The 22,778-nt window shown below is 33.8% G+C and overlaps 2 protein-coding genes and 1 long non-coding RNA gene across 4 annotated transcripts in view; 1 reads left to right on the top strand and 2 right to left on the bottom strand.

The window, feature by feature from the left end:
- LOC126768143 (glycine receptor subunit alpha-4) overlaps positions 1 to 5,853 on the bottom strand; it is a 41,315-nt gene extending 35,462 nt beyond the window's left edge. For both annotated transcript variants that reach the window (XM_050486075.1, XM_050486076.1), the window contains exon 1: positions 5,729 to 5,853. The gene's annotated coding sequence lies outside the window, so the exon portion shown is untranslated. The remainder of the gene's footprint in view (positions 1 to 5,728) is intronic.
- LOC126768170 (uncharacterized) overlaps positions 1 to 16,471 on the bottom strand; it is a 259,312-nt gene extending 242,841 nt beyond the window's left edge. The window contains exon 1 of the long non-coding RNA XR_007669214.1: positions 16,415 to 16,471. This is a non-coding gene — a long non-coding RNA (uncharacterized LOC126768170). The remainder of the gene's footprint in view (positions 1 to 16,414) is intronic.
- Positions 15,951 to 22,778, top strand: part of LOC126768164 (MORN repeat-containing protein 4 homolog) — a 14,007-nt gene continuing 7,179 nt past the window's right edge. The window contains exons 1-2 of the mRNA XM_050486107.1: positions 15,951 to 16,013; positions 18,473 to 18,668. Of these exons, the coding sequence (XP_050342064.1) occupies positions 16,004 to 16,013; positions 18,473 to 18,668 (206 nt within the window). The 5' untranslated portion in view covers positions 15,951 to 16,003. The remainder of the gene's footprint in view (positions 16,014 to 18,472; positions 18,669 to 22,778) is intronic.

Here is a 22,778-nt window from a genome sequence, read left to right as displayed (position 1 = left end):
TCGATTCACATACGAAAATAGCTTTTGTTAAAGCCATACAGAACCATAAGCTATTTGTAATTTAAAAAAATGTTATCATCATTGCGTTTTCGGTTCCGTTTTCAATTTAGAAAATAATTTCGTACCAATAAATGTCTTTGAGGATTGATGAGGTTAAGCTGATTGAATGAGTGAAAGTGTCATAAAGGAGTGAACAGGTGAATACATCAGTAGCCAAAATTATAGGATGAATAGGAATATATATTAAGTATTGAGTTATAGTGTGAGAGAGGGCATTAGGTACCTTATGTCCTTTTCTATACTTCCGACAATGTATATGTAAAATTTAATGATGATCGATTGAGTAGTTAAGATGTAACAATAAAATAAAAAAACAAACAAACTCACGTTCGCATTTATGATATAGAAATATTGATTAATCAAGATTATCATATTTATCTAAAAAAATATTTTATCTTTGAAATAAACAGCAAAATAAAAATAACAGGTCTATCTATAAAAATATTATGAACTATACATTTTTAATCACGTATATTGAAGCATAGGGGATTTTATAGGACCCTAGATTTTACTTTACGTTTTAATGTCGCATGTGTGTCAGAACGTAATGTCGTTATCGTATCGTACAGTCGTTACTTTCATTCGTCTCGCATATCTTGAGAACAAAATATACGTAACAAAATAAAAACAACACATAACATAACAACTAATGGTTTTAAATAGGATTGAAAAAAATGAAGGAATTCTGGGTAGTCCATAGCACAGCCTGACCACAAATCTAATTCATACATTTTTTGAATTCTATACTCAAAAAAGTGAACAAAAGAATGAATAAAATAAAGTAACTCCTGTTTATTGTTATCCAATGGCTGAATTTCTTGTCTCTTTCACATGACACGTTTAGTTATAGGCCATGAAATGTCCATCGATTTGAAGAAATCGATCGTAGCATAAAATATTCACAACTCGTTTCATACCGCTTCTACCTAGAAAATTTTGCATCACATGATATATGTATTGTGAACTGTTTGAATATAAGTGCTTATTAATTATTTTTTTAATTAACAGATAAAAATATATCTAAATTATTATTGTTTTTCGAAAGCTAAAACAAACATTGTTCAGAATAATACAGGTAGAAAATATATTTATACATATATTATATAGGATATGCGAATAAATGAAAAAATTTTTGGAATTCTCGGCATAACACCGTTATAGCATTCTCGCCATAGAAGCGGTTTTGGTTAAAATATTTTAATTATTTTTAGCTTTTTAGCCAACTTCAAAATTAATGAGGCAATAAACTGCCTTTTTATTTGGTCCATTATAGCTGCGCTAACGTAAAATAGATTTTGACGACTAATTTTTGTAATTGAAAAGGATTAATGCACTATCCGTGACGGATAATTTAGTCTAAAGATATATATGTTAAGCCAGTGAACGTCACTATGTGAGCGTTGAAATTAGTAATTGTATAAATCATTTCCAATATTAAGGCTCAATACTCAAATAGAGTTAATTCATTACACTTCTATGGCTTAGTTCGTCCAAAATGAAGATGTGCATAAATGTAAGATGACGAGTCAATTAGACGCGATCAAGCGCGCCACGTCCCCTAAGGACGTCGTTTGGTGATAACGTATCATGTTGACTGTTATGTAAGTTAGTTTATCACGTTACTTGCGTTTGGAGGAATTCGTATTAGATCCTACATATTTAAGGGTATACGTTATAAGCATGACTTACTCTAGGGATATATATTTATGTGTTTCTTTTTTTTTTTTTTTATAGAATAGGAAGGCGGACGAGCATATGGGCCACCTGATGGTAAGTGGTCACCAACGCTCTTAGACATTGGCATTGTAAGAAATGTCAACCATCGCTTACATATCCAATGCGCCACCAACCTTGGGAACTAAGATTTTATGTCCCTTGTGCCTGTAATTACACTGGCTCACTCACCCTTCAAACCGGAACACAACAATATCAAGTATTGCTGTTTTGCGGTAGAATATCTGATGAGTGGGTGGTACCTACCCAGACGAGCTTGCACAAAGCCCTACCACCAGTAAATTAAGTAAGTTAAATTAAGTAAGTAAGTTTCTACTGAACAAAGGTCTCTGTATACTCTTAAATGACTTAAAGCTCATACATATATATCACGGCCACGGCGGCCAATCTCAAGAGAGATTAGCCAACTGCGCAGGAGATATTAAAGTGCACAAGTGTGTGCGCAAACACAGGTGCACTCTCTATTCCCTAACTTTTATAATCCGACGGGGGACGGCAGTTCAACACGACCGGAAAGAGTTCAGGCGTAGGACCAACGGCTTTACGTGCTTTCTGAGGCACGGAAGTGTATACACTTCCAACATCCAGGCTCCGGACTGCCACTGGGGATTTTTTAAGAGAAAAGACCCAATAACTTTTTTATTGGGCCGACCTGCGAATTTAGCCCAGGACCTTCGGGTGTGCGGCCTTACATCTATTCACTAGACAGTAGACGAGGCAGTCAAGCTTATATACACTGTTATAGTGTAGGTTAATAGATACACGTGACAGAATGATATCTTCTACTTAGATTTTGTATAATTTGCAGGTGCAGGTTACGAGTCATTAAAAGTAATCCCGCATTTCCCTGTGATGCGTTTATAATAACGTCTCCCACATATAGCTATTTGAGAGATTGACGTCCCTCACAGCATACTATAAGCTGACAGTTATAAAACATATAAATAAAAGATAATTGATGGTATATTTAATAAAAGGAAATTAACCAAATTAAATATTAATTACTCAGCTTTGTTATATTTTGGATCTAATGACTATTTTTTAAGCACACATATATATAGAATCGGATCAATTACAATTATTTCTCAAATTAGTTCCCGCAAGGGTTAAGGATGAGAAAATGTGACAAATTTTATTATATTTGGTTGTGTAGTTAAGACATTACAGCGTAACAAACCGACAAACTCACTTGCCCATTTATAATGTTAAGTCAGGAGAAGAAGCTTAAAATATATTAAATTTACACATATATATTATACACGGCTAAGTTACGCTTATTTTATTTTATTACAAATGTAAATTTGTACAAATCGCTCGTTTGTCTTATCGTTTCACGCCTCAGCCATATCAATCCACATCCTAGAGCGTGATCAAGCATCTCACACCCACGTACAAGGAAGTACGACCGAAAGAATAACGCTCAATTATGCAATAAGTCTATTGTACCACTTTACGTGCCTCGTCATTAGGACGTCCGGAATTTATCCCTGCGTGACTACATACATTATATTGATTATCTTAACGCTACCGATATCATTTGCGATGTAAATAAATTAAATATATACATGATGCTATACGTTTGCTTTCTAAACGGAGCAGTTTTATTTTATAATATTATTAATAATTCGCTAAGAATTCCTAAGTAGTTTTATTATGCAGATTAAATTTTTTTATTTTTATTTATTACGAATTTTTATTTTTATCGATATATTATATTTTCATTAAGTGTTTGAATTTAAAAAATATATTACTGCGCTTAACACGTCATTATGGACGTTATTATAAAGATATTAATTCGTTTTTAATTTAACAAATACATTAATTATGTTCAAACATAAAAGTGACGCTAAGCGAAGCAAGCTAAAAGCCTTTAAATAAGACCATCTTGCTAATATTAGGTATATTGTTCATAAGAAGATGAATACATGTACGTTATTAATACCGCACGAACAAATTCTCAACTTAACATAGAACTTGATCGTGAATGTTAGAAAGTCGTATGATACTACAGCCGAGATGGCCTAGTGGTTAGAACGCGTGAATCTTAACCGATGATCGTGGGTTCAAACCCGGGCAAGCAACACTGAATTTTCATGTGCTTAATTTGTGTTTATAATTCATCTCGTGCTTGACGGTGAAGGAAAACATCGTGAGGAAACCTGCATTTCACTGAAATTCTGCCACATGTGTATTCCACCAACCCGCATTGGAGCAGCGTGGTTTAATAAGCTCCAAACATTTTCCTCAAAAAAAGGAGAGGCCAGCACATTAGCCCAGCAGTGGGACATTCACAGGCTGTTACTGATACTGCAGTACAATATTATTATTAATAATATTATTAATTATGATGACTGTAGTATCACATGACTTTCTTTATTCAAAGTATCAATAATAGCGTAGCGTAACACCGTAAGTTGAAATTTATCATGAGCATGAGAGATAGTTTCTTGTCGGTTCTTCTCGGTAGAATTCACAATCCGAAACGGTGCTAGTTTTTGACGATTCATAAGGACTCCTAAAAGTCTGTTGGAAGAAGTATATTTTGATTTGATTTGAATGAGTTAAGTTTGACGATTTATTCTCAATGCAACTGTTAAATGTGTGTGATTACTATGGTTAAGTAGAACAGCAGAGTGAATTTTTTAACAATAAGTACGAAAGAGATGAATATATGATATTCATCTCTTTCGAATTATTATAACAAGAATAATGCACATTTTATATACGTGGCTTTTATGTATGGTTTCATATAAATTACTCTTTAATAATTATCTTTTCAGGAAGATAATCTTAAAGATAATCGTGACAGAGACCTACTAATAATTACTGAGTACCCCAAATATAACAACATTCATTTAAGGATTTGACTAACAAAATTACACCTTATTCTTAATTAATTTGACAAAGTGTTTTACAGATCTAGTAGCTTGTAACTTTGTTAGTAAAATTATTAAATAAGTTCTTCTGACCCAATTCGGAAATGGCGGCAATTCTCAACGAAGAATAGTCGACTGCGTCGGGGATATTATAGTTGTCAGGGGTCGCGATAACAAAAGCGCAATCTGTATTCTCAAAATCATAATAAAAAAATAGTAACTATTTCAGCTAACAAAAAATACGGACAGCGTATCAGCTCTTACATGATTACTCGCTTAATAAATTATTTATATAACGGAACAAGACGAGAAATTAAAGAATATTAAATATAAGTTAAAAAAAAAAAGAAATGAAAAAACGTTAACCTTGTATTATTTAGAATAATTATTGCATATACATTTATATGGTATGTAAATCCTGAGACTTAAAGCCACTCAAGATAAACTTTCAATGTGTTTATTAGTAAAAAAAACTCCTCATGGATTCTGATAATTTATCGAATTTTACTATATATTGAATTGTCTTTTGCGAATCATGTATTTAAAATAATAGAAGCCGTTTGTTTCCCGACGATTCGTTAAATGGAAAAATAGGAACGCTTAACACAAAAAAAAAACCGTAATCGGTATTTACTACACCAAGAATAATCTAAATACACATGACACTAAATATGTTAAGTATATAATACTTTAACATAAAATTTCATTTAACATAAGTATTTCAATGAAGAACCTTTATCATAATTCGATATTGTGAATTTTTCATTTCATCGTGGATTTGAAGTATTTATTAATTCGATTATTTCATAATATTTACAATATTATAAAATATATCAGTGATATGAATAATATATAAATAAAATAAATTTAAATAATTAATTAGCTTAGGATTGCAATTTAAATTATTAAACAACACCAAAGTTTTTTTTTAATATTTTCACAGAAGAACGCACGCAATTAATTTTAAATGCAAGCAGTGACATATTCAATATTATAACTACAAACAAAGTTTTATTTACCAAACAATTAAATGGTCAACATTCAAATATCGAACTCACCATCAAATCATGTCTGTAATCCTAGAACACAACACTGCACTGCCACTCACTGATTATTTAAAGTTTTTTTACAAAAAAACATTAGAGTAAAAAGCGGCCAGGACGGATCCCGCGGTAGTTTTAACTGTAAAGCCGTTGCAGAAGTCGGTTTGCGTGCTAGCCCGTAGACACCCACCGCCTTTCCAGCTGCGCCAAACCATTAATTAAACATGATATTAAATACAATCGATAGCCCATTTACATTTCAATATATATTTTTTAAATTCGTTAATATTTAACTTTTCTTTAAATTTAACCATGGTAACGAGTCAATGTTAATTAACTACAAAAATATTGAAATAAGTAAACTGTCGCTCATCAATTATTAACACAAATGAAAGTCTGTTAGTCTCACGAGAAATGATAAAGTTTTCCTACGTTAGATCTGTTATCTTCTCTGAGTATTTAATTTATTTTACAACGTCTTAATAAATGTTTTTATTATATTATTATTCGTGTGAGTTACTTTATACTCATTGATATTGGACATTGGGAAAGGTTTTTTCAATTCTCTGACAATGTCATTTATTTAAGTTTTATATATATAAAAAAAGATTCTTATATTTCCATATGACTCTTATATCCTTGTTACATCTTTTATTTTTTAATTTTAATTCCTATTTTTTATTTCATGGAACTGTTTGTGTGTTATCTTGGGTCATAAGAATTAAATAAAACAAAAAATGCATAAAGTTTACTACTTTCATATGAAATAGGTTATATAACTGAAAAAAACTTTGCATTTTCGAAGTCAGTACAAAAGCTTAATAAATATAAATATATCAACGACAAATCGTTAACGATACAAAATGTTGACGAACAGCGCATAACGTTTTGATACCGATGTGACATACGCTGCGGCACTCGTGGCGCTGTTACGTGACGTTACGGTGACGACATTGACCGCCGACCTTGGGACATGGGCATGGGGTATGGTGTTTACTTATTTTAATTATAATTCTAATTTTGACAGTTTTCAGGTGAAATTTCATTTTAACCATGAAATTTCAAATAGTTTTGGGGTGGCAAAGCAAACTTTTAGTTTTAATAACGTAATAATCAATTTCAAAAGCTTATCGGGGAGTGGCTGGTGCCTCCAGAGATCGTATTCGATCCCTTGAGTTATTATGACTATTAGTTAAAACTCTACCATTTGTCAGCGGAAACAATGATGGTAATACAATAAAACAAAGAAAATGAAAAGGAACTAAAAAAAACAATGTCAATACAAATATTTCTGTTTTGTTTTGGAGGTCCACTTTAGTTTGCATACTAACCATTTTTTATTAAATTTTTACTACACACACATAGGTATTCTGAAAATATTATAGCTACAGTCAATTACGTTCATATTTTGTTCGTATCATGAATTAATTATTTATTTCAAGCCATCATCTGTATATCAACAGCATTGAGATAATTTATCAATTCATCTTAATACAGTTCACTTTCAGAATTTCCTTTGCAAGAACAATTTTTGAAATTATTTCTGATAACCAACGTGTTTTATTATTTCTTTCCTGAAATTACTTTTCCACTATTCTCCATTGCAAGAATATTCTCCATTAATCGTCAACCAGACAACCTCATCGCATACAATTTATAAAAGTCATGAAATTTCTTTTAACTTATCTGAAAAAAGTATAACATTACAAAATCTTAGCGGATAGTGGCCATTTTTAAAAGTAAAGTAACTCACCCAAGTTAACCGAAATTTTCCTTTGTAGACAACAACTTAAAATTATCTAAGATTTATATTTTTTTATGATGCGAAAGTTTCTTGTCAATCGGATCAGTAAATTTGGGTGAATTTTCAAAACAGATTACTTATTAAAGAAAAGATTACTCGGTGTTAGGTGCGAGCCCGTCTTGGTTGGTACTTAGTATTGTTGTGGCACATTGGCGATGTAAGTAATATTTCTTACAATGCTAATGTTTATGGGCGGTAGTGACCACTTACCATCAAGTGGCCCGTTTGTCCGACCACCTGCCTGTAACATAAAAAAAATTACAGATATAAAATTATAAATATTCTGTGAACCAATATGGATGTACATGTATGTATGTATATGTACATGTATGTATATATATAGATGAGATGGCCCAGTGGTAAGAACGCGTAAATCTTAACCGATGATCGTGGGTTCAAAACCGGGCAAGCACCACTGAATTTTCATGTACTTAATTTGTGATTATAATTCATCTCATGCTTGACGGTGAAGGAAAACATCGTGAGGAAACCTGCATGTATACAATTTCACTAAAATTCTGTCACATGTGTATTCCACCAACCCGCACTGGAGCAGCGTAGTGGAATAAGCTCCAAACCATCTCCTCAAAAAGGGAGAGGAGGCCATTAGCCCAGCTGTGGGACATTCACAGGCTGTTACGGTAATATCGATGTCCTTATGAATGACTTTATTACATAAAACAACCTTTATTATATCTCCATAATACTTCAAAGCTTTAACTAAACAAGTTAGTTGAGTTAGTTTTATTTTGTATTAAATTATAATGGCATAATATTGGTTTTAACTCATCGATTAGATTTTATCTATATCATTGTCCATAGTTTACCAAATGTTAACATGTCATATAATATTGGATAAGTGATCATTGATTAAGCAAAAAATAGGTATAAGGTCACAGAACTATATATAATATCAAATTCGAGAAAATGTGTGTTTAAATATATGCTCATTTTCGTACATACTATGGTGAGGTAAATATAGGTGGAGTGGAAGTAAATATATTTATTTCCAATGAATCAGCACTTCCAATGTTGGTCTTTTCTATGAGTATTTTTCATTTATTTATTTAAAATTTAACGTTACTTGGTCTCCTTAAGTCTTAGTAAAAGGCGGTTTGAAAATATGGAAATAATAGTTAAAGCCAATATATATTTCCCACTTCAAAATAATAAATATGTTTATATTAAATAGTGATAAGTGATTCTTGAATTAAGGATGTCCAAGTTAGATTTATGGAAGTCTTTATATTTATTTTTATATTAAATATATGCGCTTTTACGATGATACTACTCGAAGCAGTGGCAAAGGACCTTAGAAAAAAAAGAAAAAAAATCCTTAAGAGACTTCGTTAAATATCAGCTAATTAGGTTATCAAAATATATTCAGCTAATAAATATTAAGTTTTCCGTTAGTCACGATTAAGAGCATCGACCTTTCGTTTCATGTTTTAGTCGTATAACAAAACTATTTACAATCAATAAAACTTACTGAAACGCAATCCCAAGTCGTACTTATAAGCGATACTTGGTTTAGGTGATTGTTAAACTACCAAAATTTTGCAAGTAAAATTTGTATTGTATAAATGAGACGTAGCGTTTTAGCATTTAAAGCACAAAATTGAATAAAATTGAATCTCGTCAAAATATTTACTTTAGGAATTCTCGTTCGTAAGGTGAGAACCGATGAAAATGTGTAGTTAAAATAACCATTGTGAAAATATTGCGGTATTTATATTGTATACATATAGCCACCACAATTCAGTTTGAAAGGTTTTTTAAAAACATAATACGTGCCTTTTAAAGAAATTCACCTTGAACTTACAAAGATATGGAAAATAATTTTATTTTCAATCTATTTTACAAGCCAATGCCAATCTTTTAAAAGCCTTGTTTAATACGAAGGTAGAAATATTCTAAAACAAAAAATCCAGATGCAATCAACTTTTTATTACTTCTTTAGATAACATAAGTCGTCAAAAAAAAGTCGTCAAATAAAATTTTTATTTGACGACTTTTTTGTTATCAGATTTCAAAACAGGAATATTTTTATACTCAATTCCCATCGCATTGGAAGGCAAGATCGTATATAGGGATTTTATGAAAACCTAAGAAGTGATTTAAAATATATTTTTCTTTCTTTCTGTTTTCAAGCATTACTTAAAATCGTAGAGATTCTGATGTACTTTTATGGGTAATTTGCTTCCATCAGCTTCTTTCGCCATTCATTCTCGCACGTAGTAATAATTAGGGTATTATTTTTCACATTATAAATAATATTTCTGTTGTTTTAAGGTACGAATCTTATGCTGCCTGTCTGCTGGTAACAGTGCTGCCTCTTTGGAACAGTAATAGTTGTACCTAATTATGGCGACCATAGTTCCACGTAATCTGTCAACCAGGTCACTGTTACGATAGTCATGACAAATAATAATAATAACAATCTTAGTCCAAAGATTATAGAGCCCTTAGTGCGCGAGTTCAACTAGAACATGGCCTGTTTTTTAATTATATATTGTTAACAGAAGAATGAAAATAAACACGTGTCAATTCTTCAATACTTTTATCATTTAGACTTTGTGGTCACCAACGCCCATAGACATTGGCATTGTAAGAAATGTTAACCATCGCCAATGCGCCACCAACCTTGGGAACGAAGATATTATGCACCTTGTGCCTGTAATTACACTGGCTTACTCACCCTTCAAACCGGAACAAAACAATAACAAGTACTGCTGTTTTGCGGTACAATATCGGATGAGTGGGTGGTACCAACCCAGACGTTTGCACAAAGCCTACTACCAGTGAAAGTAATACGTATAACCCTATTGGTTTATGTGGCATACGTCAGTAAAGCACCCAGTCCAACATCTTCAACATTTATTATCATATTTCGGCTAATTTTTAAAATCTTAATAATCTATACACCCACACACCTTTGCTTTATATAAATCCTTAGGAAACACTGCATTAATTGGTTAAAACTGTATAAAAATTAGTTTGGTAGTTGTCAAGTATATCGCACTTATGGGAACTTTGTTTTATAATAATTATGTAGGTGAGAACACATTACATTTTAATTTTAATTAAAATTGGCTGGAACTCGAATGACACATAAAAAGAAAATAAAATAACGTGGATTGACACGATCCACAAAACGTTCAAGTCTGATAGCTTATAAGGACTGTGAAAATGTCGTCTCAAGTGGCACAACCACATTGCCAGCATGTGGTTATGTACACGGAAATGATTATACTTAAGTAATGAAGAGTTATCTTTAGTAAAAATGGCTTGAATGTTTATCACAAAAACACTGATAAAACTGACTTATACCCGAATATCGAGAGGACTAACAAAACGAAAATGCTTGTGTGGGTAGGGTACCATCCAATTATAAGTTATACTACTACAAAATCAATAATTTATCACGCTAATCCCACTCTTTCATTCTTTTATCTAATTCACTCTAACTATTGGATACTTATGAGTGATTTTTTTCTATTGTTCTTAAAATATTAAGATTAAGATGTAAACATGTATTACACAAGATGAGTTAGCCTGTAAGTGATAGTATACAGTTATAAATAATTAGTCATATCGTGTTTATTATGCTTTTTTTAAGTTTTTTGTATCATTGGCTTGTAATTTAAAAAAAAATGTAGAATCTTAATGAATGTAAGTTGATTGGCTGATACTAATTATAATGACAACCCATGAGAGCAATTGGTTTGTCTGTCAGCTCAAAATAAACGAAAAGACTGTCGTTTAAGAAAAATGTAGCATAGTTTCTTTTGAAATATTTACATGTCTTAGATACTGGTGATTTTTTTTCAATTTTTTCCTCTTCGTATTTTTATAGATAGTTGTTAAATTCCAAATAATACTGTTCTTATGAATGCTAAAATAAAACATATTTTCATTATCAGCTTAATATTATTCGATTCATGACAAATTATAAAGTCTGTTATAAAAGGCTGACACATCTGTTTTAAATTATTAATTCTAATAACTCCAATGCGGTTCGACCTTGGTGTGGATCGATAGTCACCACCATCTCGAAAACAGTGACCTTGTTTATATAACGTTCAGTTATTTCATTGCTTTTAAATTTCCGTTTATCATGAAATGTTTCAAATAGCCTATACAAATTGATAGCTTAAATTAAATAACTTTGAGGTATTTGATCATTTTAGACGAACATTAATAATGTAACGCTTTAATATACTCGTAATATATACTTGTTGTATAGATTTAATTCATTTAATATTATGAATAAATAAACAACTCCTTTCTTTGTCGCACTACCAAAAAATGGAATTCCTTACCAGCTCACGTGTTCCCCTCCTCTTACAACCCTTTCCTTTCAACGAGTTCCTTCAAACGAGGCGTGAAGAGGCATCTTGCGGGCCGGCAAGGCGGGGACGGCTAGTACAGAACATTCTTCCCGAATGTACTGGCCGTCGTCGCGTTTGGACTCTACTACCACTTACCATCAGGTGGAGTAGAGTTATTTGCCATCCCGGGGCATATAAAAAAAATATATAAAAAAAAATGTTACGTATGTGAAATAGCCGAGATGGCTTCGTGGTGAAAACGCGTGAATCTTAACCGATGATCGTGGGTTCAAACCCGGGCAAGCACTACTGAATTTTCATGTGCTTAATTTGTGTTTATAATTCATCTCATACTTGACGGTGATGGAAAATAATAACATCCTCCAGACCGACTTCGGCCACGGTGGCCAATAACTGGTGGTCGTCTTTGTGATTTAGATTTAATTTATTTTTTACAATTCTCACTGTTTTTTATCAGAATATGAATTTCTATTATATAAATTTCCTCTGCGATCTTTAAGAGACTATAATGTGACTTAGAATCAGGGTATAAATATATTTTATCAAAATATAAAGTTTTATTAAAACTGATGCATAATAGATAAACAAAAACTTAACATCATTTTTGTGGATTAATTTAACTTTTCCTATAATATTCAAGTTTTTTTTTTAAACTTTCTTACAAGTACGTCATTTGATTACATCACAATCAAGTAGCTAAACAAAGAAGTGTTTAAGTCAGCGTAAATCGCTTGACAATGCAATGTCCCTGAACTTGCGCTACCTTTGTCCGTTGCATTTTGTGCTGGAATTGTAGCGACGGGAAGCGTTAGATTGGTCAAACGTCTTTGAAAAGGCGACACGCTTATTATGCTTGCTACCTTAGGGCTGCGAGACCGTTCCTTTAACTATATCATAAATAAATGTCAGATATGGAAATAATCTTTTTTTTTATAGAATAGGAAGGTGGAAGAGCATATGGGCCACCTGGGCAAGGGCGTTTGGTGACCACTTACCATCAGGTGGCCATTGGCCACAAGGAGACATTGGCATTGTAAGAAATGTCAACCATCGCTTATAGCCAATGCGCCACCAACCTTGGGAACTAAGATTTTATGTCCCTTGTGCCTGTAATTACACTGGCTCACTCACCCTTCAAACCGGAACACAACAATATCAAGTATTGCTGTTTTGCGGTAGAATATCTGATGAGTGGGTGGTACCTACCCAGACGAGCTTGCACAAAGCCCTACCACCAGTAAAATCTACGAAAAAAATATATTTAGTCGTGACTCGCATTATTTAACAAGGATTCATTAATTTTCCACATAATTAAAGATGTATCATAGAATGAAACATATAGATAAAATTTATTAAAGGATTTACCACAAATATAGATCATTATATGAAACTAATAACTTTGTCATTTAAAACCTCTTTTTTTCTCGTTGGAAAAACGCATTTACGCGTTTCCCCGGTTTTCAGTACGAAATTGAACAAACTCAAGATAACAGGGAATTTTTTATGGGAAAACGGAGACCTTCTTAAAGTTGTTTTTGAATATACTCGTCAAGGCGTAAAGTGAGGGGGTATGTGGACCACGGTAGCATGCGAAAGCGATCCCGTGGCGCTCCTCGTTAAGACGGAAAGGGTAGCGATGGTTTTTTAGTGGGTATTCCGATGTTCGGGGCGCACTCAGAGCCTTGGACACCGGCGAGCCCCACATACCCCCCACTGTTCTCGTGGGAGAAACGTGTAACGCGTTTTTCCAGCGTTAAAAAAATAAAAAGGGGTATGTGGAGCTTGCATAATATTTCCAAAAAAAACATTGGGTACGTGGCGCCGGAATATTTCCAAAAAAAACAGCGCTTAAACCCTGTTGTTTTTGTTATTTTTAGTTTTTGCCATTTAAAACCCCGTATTTATGTTATAATTTAGAACAGAGAAAATAAATGTAAACAAAAGTGGAATATAAATGTAGGTACTTCAATAAACAGTGTTAAGCTTAAAGCTCCAAGTTTCCGACTTCGCAAAGTTAATAAATCATTCCCGGAGCAGGTACAAGATATTCGTTTCTATAATATTAAGTTTAAATCATTTGTTAATAAACATTAATAAATAATACATAATACTCAACACAGGATTATATAAATGACAAAAAAGCGTGTTAGTGGACTTTCAGGCGTTCGTTCGAGTCGTCTTTTTTTATTACTTACATCTAATTGAATACTTTTATTTCTAAAGAGGAACACAATATAATAAATAATATTGTAATTTTCTTAAAAAACTTAATGATACTAAGTGACAACCCTATCTGTCATAGATTAAGATTTATTAGATAGGGTAGTTCATGATTTGCGTTATAATGTATGGCGATTGACTATCGTTTCGAAGTAATATGTACGTATATAAAATATCTCACACTTAGCACAAAATGCCGCATAACCTCAACGAGTTCTGTCTTATTGGTTTCAGTACGAAATTAGACAAACTCAAGATAACAGGAAACTTTTTTATGGGAAAACGAAGACTTTCTAAAAGTTGTTTTTGAATATACTCGTCAAGGCGTGGCGTGACATTAAGCAAAACGAATAGTGGACTTAATTAATGTAACTAGTACACAATTACAAAGTATATTGGAGCGTTTTTAAGGATGAAATTAGATATAAGAGTTTTTGGAAAGGAACCGGAGTTGCAGACAAATCTTGTGAAATTTGTTGACAGAAGTGTCAGTATCCTGATTTCAATATTGTTCGAAATATAATGGCAGTTAAATCAGTCTTTGAGAGAGTCTTTGGAGACGGATGAGTTGAAAAAAATGGCAGGAAGATAGTGCTGTGGGGTTACGTAATGAATTAGGAGCTCTGAGGGCTAATTTTGGGAGATGCCTAAGTCTAGCGGAGGATCGCGGCAAACAAATTGTATTCTAATTTTATGAATATTAATATATCATCTTTCTTTAATTTTACCCGTACGGTTCATAAAAAATATTGTATTTATTAATATCATTACAATACCCCTACGGTCATATCAATCTTTGTCATTATCATACATTTAAGTATTTACCTATGTAAACTGAAGTTCCCGTAGTGGTCGAATTTAACCATAATCATTTTTAAAAATTTGAAGACAACAAATATGGAATTGAATGTTGCGTATATTATTTTTCTACTTTTATTTCCAATATAAAAAAAATAATAGCCCTAGATCTAGTTATTGACCAGATCTAAACTAAAATAAAAACCAACCAATAAAAAATAAAAATTATAATCGATTGACAAACACAATAAAAAAGGTACGTAACTGGCTTGCCTTACCTATTAAATAAATATTAAATGTGTTTATATACCATATACGATGATATTCCCAAACGTCTTTGGGATTAGTCAAACGTGGCTCTAATAAGGATACGCCGTTGTACTCAGGCTATTAGCCTACAATTACTTTAACTGTTAATTGGCTTGACTGCAAGACTGTGCGTCATTCTTACTATTGTTGTTTGATTTATTGATCTTAAGAGATGAACCGAAAAAGAAAGCTTAAAAGTTAAAGTATAAAAATGTAATGAGTTTTTATTTATATGTTCTTAAACATTGTCAAATATTTCTTTTTTTATAGTGATTTAAAAAACTATACAATCTACTTGTATTGTTACATCACTGGGTTTTCGCTAGCCCAATTTGTTTTTATAAATCTTAAGCTAAGCGTCGAAATAAATACCGGGGATAACCATCGGATAAAATTCTAACATACGTATAATCACCAACCCACATTAGAGCAGAGTGGTGAAGTGAAATCTAAACCACGTTTTTAATATGAGGATACGTTTATCCAGAAGTAAGACACTTCTGTTACTTGGCACATATATTTATACAGACATTAATTGATGAATGGTAATATTGTTTGTATTTAAATCAGGAAAAATATTTATATTTCGAATATTTCGAATATTTTATATTTCGAATATTATATTCCGACTAATATATAATGTTGTTTACGCTTCAAGTGAAATATCTCGATAACAAAGTCTCGTACAATTACTAGTTATAACACATCGTACAAATCCGTTCAGTCTATCAATAGAATTAAAGTAATTTGATTAGGACAATGTGAAGAGAAACCTTTCAGTATTTTACTGGGGTTTGTTCAATCAACATGGCCGACGGTAAGTCATTTTTTTATTAACTGTAGCAGTTTTATTAATTTGAGAGAAACTGACTTTAGCTTGACAAAAAAAATCCTTCATTAAATCAAAGTTTAACGATTTAGACACAAGATATTATTGAATTAAAATATACATTTGTGTCCGAAATACTACATGAACATGCAGTAGCATATTAATTAGGTTAGCGATTTGAGGTTTGTAGGCTAATTAATTTGAAATACTGGAAATGGTTGAAATACATTTATTAACAAAAAAAGATAAAAGAGCTTTAATTTTTGTTAATAATGTAGGTAGGCGGGCAAACAAATGGGCCACCTGATGGTAAGTGGTCACCAACGCCCATAGACATTGGCTTTTTAAGAAATGTTAACCATCGCTTATATCGCCAATGCGCCACCAACCTTGTGAACTAAGATGTTATGTCCCTTGTGCCTGTAATTACACCGGCTCACTCACCCTTCAAATTAGAACACAACAATACCAAGTACTGCTACTTTGCGATAGAATATCTGATGCTGCCTGAACAAAGCCCTACCACCAGTAGGTAATTTGTATTTAAAAATAAAAACTGAAAAATAAGGTATTTTAGGGTTTTTTGCAGGTTCCTTAATGAATCATTTATTAAGAAAATAAATGCTATATACAATAATTATACATATAAATTGTACTTCGAATGTATATCAGTTATAAAAAAAACGACAAGTCATTATGAAGATATTTGAGGATTTGAAAGAATTAAAATATTTCTCAATAAGAAATTGATATGGGTGATATGGGAAAACATAAGGGTTATTATTACACTTAGTCTTAACAAATAAGGGCTTTAAGCGTTATGTGTATTTGTTTAGAATAAAGAATCACTCATACACATTTAATATATCCACAGGGAATTTAACTAATAATCTATGAATGGATAACAAGACAGTAATTAAATATTCTTACAAGAGTTATGAAACTTTTTCCAAAAACGTGTCTTTGTAATATTATTTTATACTTTCAAATTAAAAAGCAGAATATCTTAATTTAGAAATAATTGATTGAGTAAAAGAAATTAAATCTGTGATGATAATTAACTCTTTCATTTATGTCATTGACAGAATTATTTACAACATTGTCTTCAATCTGCTTATAATTCAAAATGAGAATTTGGTTTGTGTTAACAGAGACAGTTTTATTTCCCTAATTCGTTATGGTAACAAGACTATAAAATTGACTTACCAGCACATCTAAAATTTCAAATCGCAGCTTCAGAAACATATTAACAACCAAACTTTTGGAACGTGATTATTTGCGAATAAGTAAAAGCTTTTTTGGGGTAAATTAGGGAATGAAAGTTTGTAGGGATGTAGTTCTTATTTAAAGAACTTTTTAGCATAGTGGTAAAGTTTATTTTTATTAATAAATATCAACTGTATGGGAGTTTTTTTAGATATTAATACCCCAATAGAATGGCTGTTCCTAATTTCCTAATTGATGTCAAACATGCTTAGCTTTTTGTTTATCAATTAAATTCAGTTGTATACGGGAAAAAAAAAATATTCTTATACAATGGTTAAATGTACCCCCAATTACCGGAGAACACAGTATGCAAAAATAGAAATAGATTAATATTAATGAAATCGAATAGAAGGTACAACATTTCGTTTTAGGAAAAAAATGTGTCTTAGTCCATGTCCACTGTTGGTATTGCGTTAAATAATCATGTCATTCGAGCTATTGTTGAATGTTTTCCGAGATTCATTCTACTCTTACTATATTTAAAAATTCGACCTTTCGAGGTGGAGTTTTCAATGTGATGGTTTAAAGTAGATTACCCAAAAACTAACAATTTAGAAAAGTCGTATGTTTCCTAGGATATGATAAATAACATCAGCCACACGACTAGTTAATTAAGAAAGTTAAATTTGATCGATAGTATTGTATTGTTATATCCATAGCAGAATCCAAAACATTTGTGGACATCATGCTCTGGAAATCATTATGGGGTTTAATAAAATTTGCATTTTGCGTCGTGCTCTATCATAAAGGAAAACGTTACCAAAGACATTAATATTTTTGGAACGTTATTTTACATGCGTGTATGTTTTAACTATTAGCTGTGAAGTTGTACCCTTTCATCGAAATTAAATTAATGCAAATATAGATTGTTTAATATAATAAATCGTCTTTTCGTTTAAAAAATCATTTAAAAAACCGTCAAATATCTAAACCGTCAAACCGTCTAATATATATGCAGCCGTTCCAGGGTGAATGTGCATCAAAAATAATTTCGGTTAAATTGACGTCATCCTCACAATAGATATTATTAATCTTTGTCCTGCTAAATAGATTAACCAACATGAAAATTTACCAAATTTTCATGATATGCATAAATTGACTTCATGTTTAATATATATTGTACATACATGTTAAAACAGATGTGTCAATGATGCCATTTATTTTCGGCATTTTCTTTTCAGTTATCGATGCTGGGATCGCAAAAACAGGCGCGTACAAGTATGAAGATGGTACGCGGTATGTTGGGGAGTGGAGTTCTAAGGGTCAAAAACATGGCATGGGCCACCTCGTGTTACCTGACGGGACGAGATTTGATGGTGCCATGGTTAGTGGTCTCTGCTCGGGTCTTGGAGTAATGGCTTTTCCAGATGGGGCCAAGTAAGTTATTTAATTTATTTATTTTGACAGTAGAGTTTGTATAACATATACTCCTCAGCTATATTTTGTAATCGGATTTAGTGACCTTTTTTAAAAATTGAACGTATATCCTGTGAATATTCCACTGCTGGGTCCAGACCTCCTCTCCTTTTTTGAGGAGAAGGTTTGGAGCTTATTCCACCACGCTGCTCCAATGAGGGTTGGTGGAATACACATGTGACAGAATTTCAGTGAAGTTTGACACATGCAGGTTTCCTCACGATGTTTTCCTTCACCGTCAAGCACGAGACGAATTATAAACAAAAATTAAGCACATGAAAATTCAGTCATGCTTGCCAGGGTTTGAACCCAGATAAATTCATATTCATACTTTTTGAGCTAAACGCCTGCATAATTAAGGTATGCAATATCGCGTCAAAACAAATTAATTACAAAAATCTTTTACTTCGGAATCAATTTTTCTTATAAATATAATTAAAATACAAGTTCAAAAGGTTTATAAAATAAAATTAAACTTATATTTATTGTTTGTAATAAAGTAAAAATTAATCTCTCGTGCTACTTGTGATTGTTGCTTTACGGAGGGTTTATTACTAGGGGATTAATTGCAATATTACATCCCAGGATGTAACTTAGGTACATATTCTAAGCTGTAAATAAGTTTTCGAACTATTAATAGATCAAGTTATATTACACTTCCTAAGCCACGCACAGCCTAGCGTCGCGTCGCTTGATCTATATAATGTAGCTTATATCACGGGATATTATATTATTTCCTTAGTGAAATACCGGTTAAGTCCAAATAATGATCTAAAAATTAATAAATGAATGGCTCATAAGCTTATAATACATGGGGTCACCCAGGGACCTACTTTTTTTCTTTTTTTTTAACGCTGGAAAAACACATTATTCCCCCACGGGAACAGTAGGGGGGTATGTGGGACTCGCCGTTGTCCAAGGCGCCGAGTGCGCCCCGTACATCTGGATACCCACTAAAAAACCAGCGGTACCCTTTCCGTCTTAACGAGGAGCGCCACGGGATCGCTTTCGCATGCTACCGTGGTGCTCTGACGGCTGGCCCGCCTATGCGGGCCTCCATTCTCTAGGGAGGGTTCATAGTACCCTGGGAACCCCCCCTAGTCCCGGCGGCGCCTATTGTGGCGGGGGGAGAAGGTACGCATAGCGCCTTTTTCTTCTCCCCGGTCTTTTCCGGCGGATCGGGTCTGCTGCGGCATCTTCTACCCGCGCCCGCTCCGCAGCCTCCTTCTGTGACATCACACTATCGCAGAAGGAGATCATCTCCGACCAGAACCCCTCGCTTCCGAGCATCGCGTCGATGATGCTCGGCAAGGAGAGATCTCCTCCAACGACCGCCGCCAGGGAATGCCTTTGGGGCCCCCACGCGGCACACTCCGTCAGGGTGTGATGCGTCGTGTCGAATGGCACACCACACTCGTGGCAGGAGGGTGACACTTCCCGCCGCGCTATCTCGTGCAGATTACTTACCGAAACAGCCATGTCCGGTAAGCACCTGCGTCAGCCTGAGCCGAGAGCGTGCCTCGTTTCCTTTTGACCCAGTGACTCAAGTGGGGACGTACCGCCTCCACTGTCGCCAGGCCCGCCGTGGGGGACCCCAGGTCCTCCTCCCATCGGGTGATCAGGGCCTGCTGGGCGAGAGCCCTGATCCGCCCGACCTCTGCCGACCCTGGACGGTCGCCGCGTTCCCTCGCCTCGGCCCGGAAACGGTACACCTCCGCGAGCACCTCCGCCTGGAGTTCCCAGGGCGGGTCGCCCGCGAGGAGGGTCGCCGCTGTCCAGGACACCGTCCGATATCCCGTGATTGCCCTCACCGCTATGACCTTCTGCGGCTTCCGCAGGAGAGCCCGGTTTTGTGCGGTGAGTGCGTCCACCCATATCGGGGCACCGTACAGTGCCATGGACCTCACTACACCGGCATAGAGGCGCCGGCATAGCGATCCCGGTCCTCCCACGTTGGGTAAGAGGCGGCCTAAGGCGGCGGCGGTATTGACGAGCTTCGAGCCGAGTTATGCTGCCCGAATCTCCATCGCCCGTCCAGGATCAGGCCCAGGTATTTCATCTGGGCCTGCACCATGATCACCGTCCCGTGGACGGTGATATTCGCCCCGCGTGGGGGGCCTCTCCGTGGACCGTGGAAGAGGAGAGCCTCCGTTTTGGAGATGAAGACCCTCAGGCCCAGCATTTCCACTCGGTCCACGGTGAGAGTCGTCCCGACCTCGGCCAGGCGGGCCGCCTCCCGAAAGTCCCGCCCCGTCGCGGTGATGAGGGTGTCGTCTGCGTAACACAACACCCCCATACCGGGAAGGACGGGGGCTCTCAAGAGACCCAGGGACCTACTGGAATGTTATATTGGAATAGAGTTTAAATCCTCCAAATTGTCCGATTTCGAGATAAAAAAAAACGCACCAAACTATTAAATTTTCTTTTGCTTCTTTTTTTAATTGGTTAAAAATTAAAAAAATTTGAGTAAAAATATAATTTAAAAAAACGTAGAATTATAAGATATAGTTAGATTTACAGCATTTATAGGCTGTAATTCAAACAATTTAAGCTTATTAAATGCGACACATTTACACGTTAAAACTCATGTTACAAATTTTCTATATAAAACTTTTCCCAAATTAAAAAATAAAATAAAAAAAACTTTAACCCAGGTCCAACTCTACGATATAAAAAAAGTAAAAACCTTAAATTTTAATTTGTATACGTGTAAAAAATATAATAACGAATTTATGACGAGAAGTCTTACGGTTTGTTATTGCTGAAAATAGAAGAATATTAGTGATTGTAGCAACAACTAAATTTATATTATTATAAACGTGCGCTGAATTGTTTTGCTATTTTAGTTAAGAAAGTAAATGAATGATAAATTTATATTATAAACCGAGTCTTACCGTCCATTCGCCGACATATATGTATATACATCAATGTAGAAGCATTACACGAACTTGATTACTGTCAACAAAAATAAATACCCGAGAACTATCGGCGAAAATAACGGCAGTTAAATAAGCTATTTTATTTGTCTAATTTTGGATTGAAATTATTAAGATGTCCCTGGCTGTAATTGGCTTACTAACCAACACAGCAATATAATAATCCTGATATCTCGAAACGGTTAAGTGAAATTATCTTTAAAACTGTATTTTTTGGCCTTACCGGGTCTGATTTGCGATTTATATTAATATTACCCTCATTATATAAATATAATGAGGATAACACTAAAAAATAATAAAGATTAAGTAGGTATTTTTATTAAAAGCAAGATAAATTTAAGTAAATGTTTTGATTAAGCGTTTCGTTAAAATGTTATCTCACTTAAATCTTCGTAAGAGACAATTTGTTTTTTATTAATTTTCAACGAAAACATTCAACATATTTTATACAAGCTGACCCTGAAACTTCTTATCGAATTAGTATTTATTTATTTTACATAAATATATATACATATATTACATATATATATTTACATAAATATATATATTAAAAAAAAAAGCCGAGATGGCCCAGTGGTTCAAACGCGTGAATCTTAACCGATGATCGTGGGTTCAAACCCGGGCAAGCACCACTGAATTTTCATGTGCTTAATTTGTGTTTATAATTCATCTCGTGCTTGACGGTGAAGGAAAACATCGTGAAGAATCCTGCATGTGTCTAATTTCATTGAAATCCTGCCACATGTGTATTCTACCGACCCGCATTGGAGCAGCGTGGTGGAATAAGCTCCAAACCTTCTCCTCAAAAGGGAGAGGAGGCCTTAGCCCAGTAGTGGGACATTAACAGGCTGTTACTGTTACTGTACATAAATAATGATAACAATATACTATATAATTCAATGTTGTTCCGTTTGTGTAATGTTTTATTTTCAAATGTGGTGTAAATAAAGAGTAGGTATTTGACTTTAAAATTCAGCAAAAATATAAATATTGCTCAACAGTAATTCGAAACCAACATAGTCAAAATCTTGTTACATATAAATATAATTAATATAGATAATAAATGCTCTCGCACGAGCATGTTATGGTTATATGTAACGAAGGTCTAAACTACAAATTTATTGTTAATACTTTT

Source organism: Nymphalis io, chromosome 4, assembly GCF_905147045.1.
Source record: "Nymphalis io chromosome 4, ilAglIoxx1.1, whole genome shotgun sequence".
Lineage (NCBI taxonomy): Eukaryota > Metazoa > Arthropoda > Insecta > Lepidoptera > Nymphalidae > Nymphalis > Nymphalis io.
Note: the sequence above shows the minus strand (reverse complement) of the source record. Positions and strands in the feature narration are given on the sequence as shown.